The 16,690-nt window shown below is 41.6% G+C and overlaps 1 protein-coding gene across 1 annotated transcript; it reads right to left on the bottom strand.

The window, feature by feature from the left end:
• Positions 1-10,081: 10,081 nt before the first annotated feature.
• LOC311248007 (uncharacterized protein) lies at positions 10,082-16,353 on the bottom strand (the record flags this gene model as incomplete). The annotated part of the gene is made up of 4 exons (XM_084338973.1): positions 10,082-10,660; positions 11,954-12,175; positions 16,037-16,158; positions 16,284-16,353. 4 exons carry the CDS (start codon positions 16,351-16,353, stop codon positions 10,637-10,639), a joined length of 438 nt encoding a protein of 145 aa, XP_084195099.1. The 3' UTR covers positions 10,082-10,636.
• Between the last annotated feature and the right edge of the window lie 337 nt (positions 16,354-16,690).

Below are 16,690 nucleotides of genomic sequence, written 5' to 3'. Positions count from 1 at the left end.
CTACTATTCAAATGCGCTCTTTTTACTGTCCATAGAGCATGTCCTACACATCATGTGCTACACATCATGCTCTCTGAAAGCACATGTTGGGAGGACAGCACCATGCTACTGATGTAGTCGTAGTATTAATATGTAGTGATACTCTTGAACACACACACCTCTTAAAAGACTCTTGAACACACACACACACGCACCCGGCACCTTAATATGCACATACACTTTCACGCAAGACACTTTCTGTAAATAATTGATTATTTTATCTTACCTCACTTTATATTTTATCGTACTACTACTTATTGTTATTGAACAACACACACAAACACACATACCCTGCACCTTAACATGCATACACTATACCTTCTGTAAATTATTTACTATTTTATCTTATCTCACTTTATATTTTACATTTGATCTTACTAGTTACTACTACTACTTATTGTTACCATTATTGTATTCATTGTTGTTTCTAAATTGTGCACTGTTGAGTCTCAAAACACAAATATTGCCTTACCTGCAATGCCCCTGTATTGTTGTGTATTTGACAAATAAAGAACTTGAACTTGAATAAAGACAGGTATCTGTCTGACAGGTATCCCATCTTAGGGACCCAGCATGTCCTATATGCTCTGTAAATAACTATGTACAGATACCGAGATGTCCCACCATGTTACCTGTTTATTGCACAATGTTGTTTTTTATTGGATTCTATTATATGTTGTACCACTGTATTGCACATCGTTGCGGGCAAGACCACCCGCATTTCATTGTATACTTTTGTATGCCGTGACAAATAAAACTCTTGACTTGACTTGACTTATGTTGGCTGCTTTGGAAATGTTCTGTAATGGAAATGTTATCTATGTCCATCTGTGTTTACATCTCTGTACAGCTTGACTAGTTTAATATAGGTCAACTAGTAGAACAGCTCAGACACTATTCTTTAACGACGAATCAAGGTTAGGAGCATTTGGCCTCTGGTGTGAAAGACGTAACAATAACACAGCCTAGCCAAGGCTTGTTTATTCATTTCTCCTCTTTGGGCATATTTTGTTGACCTTTTCTGTCATATCTGGATGTCTAATGTACGTCATTTCAATTATGTATTTAATCGTACGTCTGACCAGGGTTCTGTCTCACTTTCTGGTCAGACACTTGGTCACTACACTTGGTCTCTGATTAGTAACTGAGCACTTTCACTGTGATCACAATGAATAAATATATGTTCATTTTTTACAACTCGACTCAATCAGAAATTACTCGGCTCATAGTTTCTTCTCTTAGAGTAATTTCCACGACAATCGTTTCTAAATTGTGCACTGTTGAGTCTCAAAACACAAATATTTCATTACCTGCAATGCCCCTGTATTGTTGTGTATTTGACAAATAAAGAACTTGAACTTGAATAAAGACAGGTATCTGTCTTATGTTGGCTGGTTTGGAAATGTTCATAAACACATTAGTATCGGATTTTGGAGCGGGAGGCAGTGAGAAGAATTCTACTTTTCTACACATTATTTCTACTAAATTACATTTATGAGGCCAGAATTACTCTTCGGTCAATGTCACATGCTGTTAACCTGCTAACCCTCTTCTGTCTTTCACTATTATGTACCTTATTACTATGCCACTATTCTTATACGACTACCTATCATGCTAATGTCTATACTGCAGAGTGTAACACTCCAGTTCAGCACTATTTGACGAACAATGCCACTGACCCTTAACCCCCCCACCTGAGACGTACCCCTCCTGCTGACTTGTCGTTCGCTTTGGTTGAAATGTAAAATGTAAATCTAGGTGGTTTCAGGTGAGAAAGAGATGCATTTCCACCTCAATAGAAACGTTGTTGCAGGATGTTTGTGTATCGACGGTTTCACTGGAAGTCTGTGGCTGGGGGGGAACAGTTTGGACACAAGTGTATTGGCCGTCACCTATTGCATTAGCAAACGTCACAAAAGGAAATTAACTTGGTTTTTTTTTAGAACGTTTATGTTGTCAAGTTGAAACCATCTACTGTACATGGTCTGCACGTGAGCAGATGTTTGTGCAGAATCCATCGTAAGAAAGAAACACTGGTTCACTGGAAGTACATTTCACGGAAATATTTATGGGCACTGGTTCACCGTAGAACAATAGTCACCTCCATATATTTTATATTTTGTAAACACTACTCGATCCTACACTGTGAACGGAACATGCAATAATGTTACTCACTTGTCTTGTATATATATATATATCTTCTACCATCTCCTTATTTTTTTGCATTCACTTGTATTTAAGTTGTTCATTCTAGTTAAGTATTGTGTGATCTGTGATTTTGTATGAAGGGCGGACTAGCAAAGGACATTTCAGTTTGTACGGTTTAACTGCAGATGACAATAGATCATCTTGAATCAACAAGCTGGGGATCTATCCTGCCAACTGAAAACACATTGGCATGACAGACCGATGTCTAAAACAATACACTGGACAGGTAACCAGCAGCCGTTAGGGGACAACAGATGGAAGAAATTATAGATAGCAGGACAGAGGACAAAGTAATCAAGTCTTGTCATTTTCAATAGTATATTTTCAGAATTTCAGGCTTTTTGGACAAAGAAAGTGTCAATAATTAGTAATACGTCCATTTCTAAGACTCCTGCTTTCCGTCTGTCCAATACACTCTTGTGTTTCCACCCCAAGAGCATCATGGGAGAGGAGGAAGAGGGTAGAAGATGTCTTGGCAAATATGATCATGTCCATAGCTCTGTGTTAAATACATATTCTCTGTACAGCCTTGACTAGTTAATATAGTTTAACTAGTATACAGCTCAGACACTGACAGTGTGACAGTGTTTCTTAAAACAACAGCCAAAGGGCCAGGAGATATGACATTTGGCCTCGTCTCCAGTTCATGTGTGAGACACAACAAAGCCCCTAGACACATCTTTTACATTTTCTCACTAGGGAATTTTTGTTTACCTTTCTTGTCAGAGCTGTTATTAATTTGTCTTTTGACGGTCATGTCAACTTTGTACTTAATGGTAAGTCTGACCAGAGCCCTTTGTCACTTTCTGGTCAGACGCTTGTGTGTCTCCGATTATAAACTGATCATACACTTTATGTGGCCATAGAAACAGATAATAAACGTATGTTCTATTTTAATACACTATGACTCATTTGAATTTCTAACAGTTCACTGTCATGGTTGATTTAAAATATTCCACAACAAAGAGGAACAAGATCAATCCTCTATTCCTCTCTGCCTCCACAGCTAAATAAAACATAAACACTGAGCGCATGGAGCCATGAAACGTGAGCTCTGCTCACTGGCTTCACCTCCCTGCCTTCTGAGTCAGGGGATCTAGAATGAGGAATATAAAGGTCACTTTAAGGGGAGAAACAATGTGGTTCTTGTATAGTATAGTTTAGATATAGTAAGTATTGCACAATGACAGTTAAAACTGTATATTCAGTGCCTTCTCAGGTCTATTTTTTATCATGCACATCTTATGTCTTCTTATTACCCGTTTTTTTACGTCTATTTTATTATTAGTATTATTGCACAATCAATGCGGGGCTGACCACCCGCATTTTACTGTATGCCCTGGTATGCATGCAAGTCAGGGTATCTGCAGGTTTCAACAAGTTACATTTAAGACCTTTTAACATTTAGAGCAACATTTAAATGTTGATCAAACTACCAAAAAAACTGGCAGCTGCACTAAATTGGTATGTGTTCCATACAAGCTCTCGCCAGAGGCACCAAGCTCCCAGTAGCACCGCAAAAAACAACAACTTGAATACAAAAACATTCCATACATTTATTTATAATATTAATAATACTATTATTTAATCTCCTGACAGCCGGGCTGCCCCCCAAAAAATGTAATACCTGTGCAAATTAAATTTAATATCTTTTAAGGCCTTAATTTTTAGCATTTTGTACTTAGTTTGTATATATAGTATATTTTGTAGTGTTTGGACTTCTTTTTACGGCATGAAGCACATTCTCAGAAGGCTCATACAGAACCAAGCATTTCACTGTAATGTACATGCATGTACATTATATGTGACAAATCAAATAAAACTTAAATGAAGAATTATGAATTTAAAACCCTGCAGATACCCTGTGAATCCATATTGTGTATATATTATGTGAATGGTCTCGTCTGTGACACAAACTGTGAAAGTCAGAAGCTGAATAGAAAAGGTACGAGCGGAAAAACTGTCAACACAATCTTCTTTATTGTAATGTTCATTGTTGAAAAAATATGTATGAAATTAAAAGACATTGGGTAATGTTGGGTCGAGTTCAATCACTATTTTTTTTCTCTTTTCTTTTTTTCTTTCTTTTTTACAGAATAAATATCAAAAAGTTCACTAAACGAACCCACTCTTTTCTGTTGGTTGAGGGAGAGAAATAAAACAAAAAAAGCCAAATCTCACACAACCGAAGGAAGACCACTTGTTCATTAAAAAAAACTTTTGAAGATGGTAAATCAATTATATTGCGTAAGCATTGTTGTTCTGGTAGTAGGTGTGCCGTTTATTGACAACATCAAGATCAGCAAACCTAAGACCCCCCCCCCCATAAGAGAAGAACAAATAAACTGAATTGGCCATATTCACACGGCGGCCATTTTGCTCTCATGTCATGCTCCGGTTGGGTTCCATGAGAGACAGAGCTAAATGGCCGCCATGTGAATATGGCCAAACTTTGGGATGTCGACGTAGGCTATTCAGTTGTTAAGCGTGATGTATATTAGTGTCCGGGGCCAAGCGCTCTGCTTCAAACAGCGGGAAATACTAGGAGCACAAACCCCATCAAAACATTTTTCTAATGTTTTTTTATGACTCGGATCTATTAAAACAACAAGGGCCACTGAGGCGTGTTGAAAAGACCAGAGCCTCAGCCGATGCGGGGCCCCCGGAAAAACTGTTTACGTCACGACTTAAACAACCGAATATCATAGGTCACAAAATGGCTGCCAACCAAAATCTTGTTCGGCCCACAGGAGGAGGGGGGGTATCTTCTCGAAAGGTTCATCGTCGTCATCATTAAACATGATGTTGACAAAAGAAACAACCTGAATCTGTACAACATGATCAACTCATCTCTAGTATTTACATGAAAGGCAGAGCCTCTCCGTCAGGGAGGGGCCGGCACGAAATGGCTGCCGGTTTCAGGGCAAGTTCTCCATTTCCCACCTTCCCCCTCCCCCCACACACACACACACAAAACACACAACATGGCTACATGACAAAGGATGCCAGAGGTGTGCATCATTGGATGAGATGCCATCATGTGACCAGTCAGCCATGTTTGTTTTGATTAAAAAAAAGAAGAAAAAGGCAACAAATAAAAATAAAAACCCCAGTCCTGGATCTGTTATTTTTGGTTAATGGAGAAACGGTGAGTTAATGCAGCCCAGCCACAAACTACTAGAAGGAAGGAATCTCTACCGGTTAAAACAAAAAAAAGGTAAAAATAACACCGAAAACGTTTCTTCGTATTTAATAAAATCAAAAGTACTTTGTGTGTTTTAATTTTTTTTTGTTTTTGTCTTTTTATTCTCAGTCCATTTCTCACACTGATTAAATCTCATAAATGTCCAGAGTGAAAGGCCTGTTTAGATAAGACCGTGTCGAGAGTCCATGTGCTTGGATGGATAGGACAGGACAACATTATCACCTCTACCCATGACTAAGACGGATTGGAAAGAGGGGGAGGAGTCAGTTTCTGTTAAGATGGTGGTGGGGGGAGGGGGGATGAGGAGAGATCAGCTGGCTAAAGTTACCAGCTCCATTTTAGTTACGGGAAGGGCAGTAAGGGGGGGGGGGGGGGGGGAGGGACCATCAAACTGCAGCTCCGATGAGCTGCTTTCCGACTGGGCCAGGTCACGTGGCAGTGTCCAATCATCTGGATGCGAGGTGGGGGAGAGGGGGAGGGGCACCTGATGAATGATCACATGATGTAGACCTTCTCTGCCTGGGAGAAGTTGAAGACTTCTTTGGTTCTTGGGCAGATCACCTTGTCGTCTTGACGGATGGACAGCAGAGACTTAGGAGAGAGAGAAGAAGAAGAGTTTAGACACGACAGGAACCTAACGATTGGTGGACGGAGAGAGCAAGAGCAACATAATTACCAACTCACATGTGAAATGGACACAATGTAACAGTAAAGTGCAATAGTAATAGAAAATGTACAGGTGATTAAGCTGGGTGTAATATATATATAATTTGTATATATTATATATTTTACACCCAGCTTAATCACCTGTACATTGTATATTACTATATTGCAGGTAATTAAGCTGGGAATAAGATATATACAAATTATATATCTTAATCCCAGCTTAATTATCTGCAATATAGTAACAATGTACAGGTGATTAAGCTGGGTGTAAAATATATAGAAATTATATATATATTACACCCAGCTTAATCACCTGTACATTTTCTATTACTATTGCACTTTACGTTTACATTTTCACTCTGGTTGGATGCCAAACTTATTTTTGTTGTACTGTACATGTGCTGTATGATGACAATACATTTGAATCTAATCTTAAGAGGCCTTGCCAGGACGTTTCTGTTTCTTCCAGTATGGCTTCCTGTAACCATTAGTAACCTTTCAAAAAGAAAATGTGCAGTGTGTGTGTTGGAAAGGGGGGGGGAGCCAGTTTCTGTTAAAATGGTGGTGGGGGGAGGAGAGATCAGCTGGGTCGTAAAGTTACCACCTCCATTTTAGTTACTGGGGGGGGGGGGACACACACCATCAGACCCAGCTCAGAACACTGAACTCTCCACCCACACACACCCATGCGGCAACCGCTAAAAAAATCACTTTAAACAAAATGTCACTTTAAAAAAATAGAATCTTTAGAAACACTTTAAAAGAAGGCGGTACTGTATAGTTTAGATACATTAAGAGTTAACATTGTAAATTGTATATTGCATAAGAACCAGTTTCTCAGGAATCTAGCATGTATTTTTTTTACCATGCATATCTTGTGTCTTATCCATTAAATTTTTTCAATGCCTATTTTATTATTGTATTTTGCACAATCAATGCAGGCATGACAACCCGCATTTCACTGTATGCCCTGGTATGTATGTGACAAATAAACCTCTTGATTCTGATTCTTGATGTTACCGTTTCACTGTGACTTGTTTACAAGATCCAGTGATAAGACACCAAATGATTATGTTTTTGTTTATATATATACTGTATATAATATATGAATCAACACACGTCAACCATCATCTCTTCCGTTGCTATGCACAATACAATGGTTGCTATGTTACACGCAGCCATGCTGAAACAAAAAAACTACAAACATTCAGTGCAAGGCTTCCATTAGAACATTCTAAACTATCTTGAATTACAGGAAACATATTATACTAGCTCATAGCATTTCAAACATATATCCATTTATGTCTTATACGGCCAGAAACTATACCATGCTCAACTATAGTTTTTTTTTTATTTGACTTTGTTTAGACTAATATACAGTGTAATGTGGATTTTAGATGAACGTGAGGTTAAACAGACAGTGAGCTCAAACAGGTCTTTTCCACACCAACATTATTGCTTTACTGTGGTTAGATATGAGGGTTGGTAGCGGGACACCTTCAGTGGCCGATATTCATAAAGTCACCCTGATCTGCTCAGGGTTGCCAGATGTACGATAATTATTGTATTTGTACCATCATTTTGCCCTCTGTACGCCTATTTGTTCTCTTGGTTTGCGATAAGTTTCCTGAAAAAAATATATATATATAGTTTTAAGTCTTTTGGAGATACAACATCCTCAACGTGTCGCGTGCTGAAGTTCTTGCACAGCATGAAAGCCTTTACACTTTAACGCCTGTAAAAAATGCTACGGCATTTTGAAAACCAAGCACCCCTCCCTCTCAGAGAAACCAGTTGATTTTGAAAGAAGAATATATGTTCGCTTCTCGCCCAGGACCCAGAAAGAAAGGGCTGCGAGATTCCAACAAACCCAATTCTACAAGCCTACGTGGTCGTGAGTAAATGAATGCATTGCGTAACACCGAATTGCATTATGTGAATCCCGCGGGGATATATATATTTCTGTTGTATATTGCTTTATTGGACCGACCCGGCAGAGAGGAGGGATGGGAGAAGATATAGAGGGGAGGACATGCGGCAGAGGTCGCCGGGTCCGGGAGTCGAACCCGGGACGGCCGTGCTGCGCCGCAGTGCTGTACGTGGTGCGCCGCCCTGGCACCCCCAGCGCCACCCTGGCACCCCCAGCCGCGGGGATATTTTGAATGAATGAAACTTGGATCCGAAGTTATCAACCTCTGTACAGGTAAAGAGACTAATTTTGTCCGGTCTTACGGCTGCCAAAAAGCTGATAGCATCACGCTGGATTCAACCGGATAAAATGTGCCGGAAGGTATGGGTTCTTACCTATCTCGATGTGATTTATCTAGAGATATCTACCGCACTAATTTTAGGTGTTAATGAAGCCAGCATAGCAACCTGGTTAGATGTGGTGGAGAAGATAAAGGATAGCATATGAATTTGTAATCCCTGGTGTTAAACGGAATAATGGATGTACAGTCCAAGAGGGGGTCCTGAGGGGGGGGGGGGGGGGGGTGGGGGGGAAGGGAAGGAGAAGGAAAGGGTGAGGAAGAGCGAGCAAGAGCATATGTATTGTATTGTATTGTATTTATTATGTGTATATCTTTTAATCTACATTTATTTTGATTTAAGTACTGGACTGTCATTATTGTTATTATTATGTCGGTCATAGTCCTGTGATTTATTGTGGATTTCTACTGTTAATGTATTGTGTGTCTAGTTTTATGTTAAAAAAGGGAAAATAAAAAACATTTGTTAAAAAAAAAAAAAAAAAAAAACGTGGATCCGAAGTTATTGTGGAACGCCTACCGGCCGTTTGGCTCTGATCCGTTTCATATTCTCAATTGCGGATGCATTTAGTTAACCGGTGCGCACGGACTGTGTTTCATTCAAGCTTAAATTGAAGCGTCTTTACTCGTGGATTGTGGATGTGAATTACAAGGAATCTGAATCTGTGGATTGTTGTATTGTATCACTGTCACACGTAATCGGGATATTGTAACTGGGATTAAAATGTAAAGGCAGAAGACGCTGAGAGAGAGAGAGCTGGTTAAATTGATCGGCTCTCACAGGGCGAAGCTGGGTGTGTTGACTAGGCTCTCACAGGGTGAAGCTGGGTGTGTTGACTAGGCTCTCACAGGGTGAAGCTGGGTGTGTTGACTAGGCTCTCACAGGGCGAAGCTGGGTGTGTTGACTAGGCTCTCGCAGGGCGAAGCTGGGTGTGTTGACTAGGCTCTCACAGGGTGAAGCTGGGTGTGTTGACTAGGCTCTCACAGGGTGAAGCTGGGTGTGTTGACTAGGCTCTCACAGGGTGAAGCTGGGTGCGTTGACTAGGCTCTCACAGGGTGAAGCTGGGTGCGTTGACTAGGCTCTCGCTCACAGGGCGAAGCTGGGTGCGTTGACTAGGCTCTCGCAGGGCGAAGCTGGGTGTGTTGACTAGGCTCTCACAGGGTGAAGCTGGGTGTGTTGACTAGGCTCTCACAGGGTGAAGCTGGGTGTGTTGACTAGGCTCTCACAGGGTGAAGCTGGGTGTGTTGACTAGGCTCTCGCAGGGCGAAGCTGGGTGCGTTGACTAGGCTCTCACAGGGTGAAGCTGGGTGCGTTGACTAGGCTCTCGCTCACAGGGCGAAGCTGGGTGCGTTGACTAGGCGCAAGAACGAGTTGGATGCGCTGTTCGACGGACTCGTAAGACGTAGACGTGGGAATAGTGAACAAGCAATTTCAAGCCTTTGGTGTTTTGATGAATGAATTTGAGAAAATGCATCAATCTGTTCAAGCAGTTATCTGATGGTGAACAAGAGGGTGATAAACATGACTGGTATAAACTATAAACCAACGGTTCATCAATTCAATACATTTATGGATAATGTCCGAAACAGAATAAAACCTGATTAATAGTGAAACTGTTAATAGCCTCCAATGCTTATTAGTGCGTGTGAACGTTTGCATGTTTCCACCACCTCCTGTGACAGTGGGGGTCGCGCCTCTCTGACACCGTTATTTCGGGGGTCGCGGCCTGAAAACATTGGGAACCCCTGCTGTAGAGGACAAGATCACTGAGGACATGTTATTCAGCATCATGAAGAACCATATCATAGGAACAATGTGTTTGAACTGTATTATGGAACAATGTGTTTGATCCCTTGGTCCTGAGGACGAGGGAAGATCAAAGAGGTCCCTAAGTGATGATGTCATAGGAAGAGGGAAGATCAAAGAGGTCCCTAAGTGATGATGTCATAGTGTTTCGTCACAGTGGGTCGATCAGGGCGGGACTTGATTGATTGATTGATTGAAAATGTTATTAACAGATTGCAGAATGGGTACAATACAGTACGGCTCAATACACACAATTGTTAAGGGGATGCAGACCAGAGAAAGACTTTCGTCTTAACAATGGGGTGAGGGGGTTTGTGTGGAGAGGTGTGTGTGTGTGTGTGTGTGTGTTCTTTGTGTTCTTGGCAGGCTTGATGTTCCTGAGAAGGGTTGAGGTCTTTATTCATAACTGGTTTCAACAAACTCTTCAGTTGTTCCCAATTCCTCCTACGCGTCATCAGCCACGACGTTCTGAAAGAGAGGGAACAAATAAACACCATCAACACCGAAAACACTGCCAGCATCCTCCACTCACTCACTCACTCACTCACTCACTCACTCACTCACTTTATCTCATGCGTGGTCTGAGTCTCCCTGAGTCACTTACTTTGAGCTGGTGTGTGACAGGAGCAGGGGTGGAAAGTACTTGAGTAATTGTACTTTGTTACAATACTTATACCGTTTTTAGGGGATTTGTACTTTACTCAAGTATTATTAGGTTTGTATACTTGTACTTTTACTCAATTACAATTCAGAGAAAAAAAAAACATACTTTTTACTCCTTACATTTAAAATGCAGACCTACAAAGTACAAATCTCGCAGGTCCAACTATTTTAATTAGTATATTTGTTTCTCTGGTCGAACAAAAAGTTAACGTTATTAATCCTGCGTCCGCACTTTATTTAAAAACAGCCAATAAAATCCCCACCAATGGAAAATGAAACCCGCCCATACCCATGCTGATTGGTCCTCGTGCAAGACTAAAAAGCGAGGATCTTTGATTATACAACGACATGCACATTTCTTGATTCTGATTGGCTGAAACAGTCAACTTACACGTGGGTATTTTCATAACCCAACGCTCTTGGTCCCAGGACCCGCCCACAACCGCATCACTATCAATGCGCCGTTCGTGGTTTTAGGAATGAAAGCAAGATGGCGGACAAGCCGGACAGGAAACATTACGAAAGGATAATGGTGATAGGGTCATAAAGACTAAATTAAAAAACGATTCTGTCACAGCGAATGTCTTAGTTTCTTAAACAATGTTGGATGATGTAATTGATGGGTCATGAGTCATTGTGGAACAAAATAAAAATCGTGCGAATTGATTGATTGATTGATTAATTGCACATTTTATTTTTACCTACTTTCTATAGAAGCAGCTGGGAGGTGCGCTGTTTTAAGTGAGCGTGGACTATTTAATTGATTGATTGCTAATTTTATTACTGTCCGCCTTGTTTCCAACTGGTTAAGTTTAGGCCCTCTTTCGAAGTTGGTTAAGGTTAGAGTTCGTCTTTAGAGCAGGGCGAAAGGGTTAACCGTTTGGTAGTGTCGCAGTGAAAGGGTTAACCGTTTGGTAGTGTGGCAGTGAAAGGGTTAAGAACGGTGAGAGCACTTCTGCTCTTTTCCAAATTCTGTGATTCTATCGTTCATTTACCGGAATAAAAAAAAACATTTCCTAGAAGCTGGACCCAGGTTAAAGGGATACTGCACCAAAAAACAACCAATGCTGCTTTGAGAGACCCCCCCCCTGGACTCACCCATCCCCCTCGCTGAGCCACCCAGTTGCCGACACGTCTGTTGAGGAATGCAGTCATGGCACTGCGGACTCGCTCCTTCAGCTCCGGGGCGTTCCTCTTGACGTAGAGGCCCAGGGCGAAGGAGGCTCTGATCAGGTGCATCTCTGGAGCCAACGCAGCATCCTGGGGCGAGGTCGTCCGGCACAGGGCCTCCACGCTCTGGCTGAACACGTCTGACACGGCCTGTGAATGAATCTACATTTACATTTAGTCATTTAGCTGCCGCTTTTATCCAAAGCGAGTTACAAGTTATGTACGACAAATCATCAGGAAGGGCACAACTCTATCAGCTGAGGCTACGTTTAGACAAGCGTTTTGTGAACAGAAACCGCAAAAGTCGTCTTGCGGTTTCACTTTTAATTTTGCGTTTAGACGAGCGTTTTGTGGTGGAATTCTCTGTGCAGACGAGGCTGTAACGACGGAGCACCGCTGTCACACGATTGGCGCATATGTCACATGACGTGCTGTGAAGACCCGCCCTACTCTGCCTCTGATTCGCAGACTGTGGATGGGGAATGTGATTGGACCAAAGCAGAGTCACTCACAGACAGTGGGTCCACTCACGCCGCGGGACAGATTCTTGTGTATTTAACCCTTTCACTGCCACACGACAGCCGGTTGTGTGATAGTAAAGGGTTAACCTTCTGTCGTGTGGCAGTGAAAGGGTTAAAAGTACTGCTATAACGCTACGTTCAGAACACAGAACGGCGCGGGCTAGTCGAGGCACCTGCTGGCCCTGTAATTGGAATGAGTACACTTTAAATCCTTTAACGAGGATCCATTGGAGGGCAAGTCTGGTGCCAGCAGCCGCGGTAATTCCAGCTCCAATAGCGTATCTTAAAACTGGACTGATTCTTGTGTCTTTAAAAGTACTGCCAATGTAGCCTTCAAGTGATCTCCGTTGATATAGTCAGACATACTTGCTTTGTTTACGTCTCGGCTACTGGCGCATACCTGCTACCTGTGACGTAAGCAGTACGCGCGACCAGAGCCGTGACAACCCTTTCGTCATCGTTTTAACAGATTTATACAGTTTGATAGTTTAGACGAGAGCGCAAAGGTTTATCGTTTCTAGGAATTCCACCCTGGAAGGTAGTCTCACTTTTTTGCGGTTTCACCCCGTAAAAACGCCGTTTCCGTATAAACGAAAGGCACATCCGTAAAAATATTTTTGCAGATTCACCTGCTAGCGTTTCCGTCTAAACGGGGCCTCAGCAACAATGTTCATCAAAGTGTTGAGTGCTACAGTGTAGGTTAGTATATTAGGACAAGTGCATGACAGTAAGGTTAGTTAGGGTTAGATATTATTATTATTTTCTTTTCTACACAAGCCTTGGGCGCGCGGGACCTTATAGGTGGAATTCAGTTAGCTGCCTCCGTCTTCCTGGTCCCTCTGGGCTTCCTGGTTCCTCTGGGCTTACTGTCTGTGACGTGGACCTCTTGCTTCGGATGAAAGCCGGGCGTAGCAACAGAGATCCTGTTGAGAGAAATTCAAGCGAACTGTCACTTAGTGATTGATGACATCTTCCTGAGGGTTGGCTGCAGCTATGAGCCCCTTCAGCATTCTGTAGCTGCTGCTCCCTTCACTGACACACACACACGCACACGCACACACACACACACACACACACACGCACACACACGCACACACACACACACACACACTAGATATAACTAGAACTATAAAAACACACAAAAAAAGTTAAAAATATTCCTAAAACCATTGTACTGTCTTTTACGAGTAGTCACTCTGCTACAAAGGAATCTACCATGCCTATATTACTACCTACTATGCTAATATGCACGTTTGACAAACAATCTCACTCACCCTTCTCACAGGTTGTCCAATATTGTTTTTATATAATTGTATAATTATAATTTATATAAAATGTGTTTTATAAAAATAATTGTATATTTTATTTGGTATGGAGACTGAATCTAAAATGGATACCGATATACTTGTGTTTACATATCCAGGTACGACCACTACACCCCCCACTCCCAGCTCAATCCACCCTGTACAGATTGTAGCATATCTTTTTATTATCAAAAACCTGCACGGACTACAACGTATGACGTATATAATGGCAGTTATTATTATTATTATTATTATTATTATTATTATTATTATTATTATTATTATTATTATTATTATTATTATTATTATTATTATTATTATTATTATTATTATTATTATATTATTTTCTGGCTGCTCCTGAGTCTCCAGCCTTGAAAAATTAATGAATAGATGGCTCCTAGCTTCGTCTGTGGTTCATGCAGCTGTGGTCCCGTGGGGGTCGCTCCAGGTCAAACAGAAGCAATCTTCCAGCCGATTGACCCAGACTGCCAGTGCCCTTCAGTTTCATTCCCTTGATCATTGCCATAATGGCAGTGATTTGGCAAGAAAACTTTGTAGTTATTTTCTTGAATGAGTCCAAATCGGCAAGCAACACTTTGATATATTCTATGTACGCCTTGCCTAAGGCAATTCTGTGTTGGTGTAATGTACTGTACAGGTATGGGCAGGGTAATAGTAGAAAGACATAAATATACAGGCAATAGAATTTGATCTGAATATAATAATATGAGAAGAAATAGAGAGAGAACAATATAATTAACTTTGGATATAAAAATGTGAGTGAAGGGAGCTCCAGTAGCTCACCGCATATCTCGGCGCTATTTCTGCGTCGGGGAAAACCGTCCAAGGTGTTCTGCGCCAAGTATGGATTCTTGAATCTCCGGTGTGACTACGTCCTTGTTGATGTATGTAAGAAAACTTACAAAAGCACATTTAATTCAGGTTTGTACCTTGTGTAGTCACACTTAACTCATTAAGCCCCACCATTTATTTTTTGAAAATTCGCCTAAAACAGCATGCTTACATTAAAATGCTTATATATCCAGATTTATAAGAGCTACTTGCATAAACTTGGTACCTAAAGAAAGCTAAGACTTGGGGGATTCTAATGTTGGTGTCGAACACTGTACAGTTATTACCAAATTGCTGTAGTATTCCTGCAAACACTGAAGAAATGTCATTTTTTGTATCCTCACCTATACAAAGATTACAGTTAGACAGTCAAAAACACCCTGTTACTCATGGTTGCACCCCAGCTATATTCCTACTTTCTTCCTCCATAGGTGCAGATGTTCTGTGCAAACGTTCATGTCAGTAGAATAAAAACTGTGGGTTTAGCACCTGTTTTTGTGGAGAGAGGGCCTGGTGCTGGCGGCCATGTTGGATTTCTCAATTTTGAGGCCTTATTTGACATTTTTGAGCTTGGTATACAGCAGATTTGGATTCAGCACCCCTTAATACCCCTAGAAATGTTGTGTACCAAAAATAAACACGAAATGCCTTCAGCACTTTATACAAGCACATTATCTGAACTTCTGCCTAGTCTACCAGGGGCGGGTGGTTAGATTAGATTAGAGTCAAATGTAGTTGTCATCATACAGCACAACGGAAATAAGTTTGGCATCCAGCCAGATGCCGTCCAACTGCAAATGTAACAGTAAAGTGCAATAGTAATAATATACAATGTACAGGTGATTAAACTGGGCATAACATATATAAATTAGTACTACTACTACTGTGTAATAGTAGGGTAACTGTGTAAACGGTTAGGGGTTCAATTCCATGTGTAGCTCAATGGCTAGAGCAAGGCACTAACGCTGCCAGGGTTAGTGATGCGTGTGTGGTGTCTGGATGGTGTGTGTGTGTGTGTGTGTGTGTGTAGTGTTAGTGATGCGTGTGTGGTGTCTGTATGGTGTGTGTGTGGTGTGTGTGGTGTGTAGTGTGTGTGTGTGTGGTGTGTAGTGTTAGTGACGTGTGTGGTGTCTGGATGGTGTGTGTGTGTGTGTGTGTGTGTGTGTGTGTGTGTAGTGTGTGTGTGGTGTTAGTGATGCGTGTGGTGTCTGGATGGTGTGTGTGTGGTGTCTGGATGGTGTGTGTGTGTGTGTGTGTGTGTGTGTGTGTGTGTGTGTGTGTGTGTGTGTGTGTGTGTGTGTGTGTGTGTGTGTGTGTGTGTGTGTAGTGTTTACCTGTTGTGCTACCGCTTGCTTCAGCTGCTTCAGCGCCTCCTGAAACTCTGCGTCTCGACTCAGTCTGTCGCCGACCTCCTTCAGTTTATCAGCGATGAGAACGGCATCAAAGGGGTCATCGTCTGAAAAAGAAGAGGTCAGCGGCTCTAAGGTTTATAGATGTAACGGATATGCACCGCGATAGTGTGACTACGGTGCATGGAAGTAAAGGAGCGGTGGAAGTTTGGTGGCAGGTACAAGGTTGGACCTGTTACATAGACACAGTCCTTCTCAGTGCCGTCCAGACAGCATTCATCAAGGCAGACCCCCGGGAGCATGGAGGTCCAAATGATGCAGACTTATTTACTACTAGCCTTCAAGTTCTACAACAACAACCAGGGTTCGAAATTAACGGGGGCTTGGGGCAAAATGCCCTCGAAAATTGACCAAATGTATTAGCATGATTCTCAGGTCTAACAAGACCAGATAACCCAGAACGTTACAAGTTTGGGTTGTGGTATAAAATTAACTTGGAATGTGACCAGAATGCCAAAAGGTGTGGTAGAGCCTGGGGGCAGTTTGGGCCATGAGAATGCTCTCAGGACTGTGACAGCGGTTAATCAAGATAACAAGAGACAAAAGAGATGTTAATTCAATCCAATGCCCAACAATGAA

The sequence above is a fragment of the Notolepis coatsorum genome (assembly GCF_963971535.1).
Source record: "Notolepis coatsorum genome assembly, contig: SCAFFOLD_548, whole genome shotgun sequence".
Taxonomy (NCBI): Eukaryota; Metazoa; Chordata; class Actinopteri; order Aulopiformes; family Paralepididae; genus Notolepis; species Notolepis coatsorum.
This window is presented reverse-complemented; position numbering and strand designations above follow the sequence as displayed.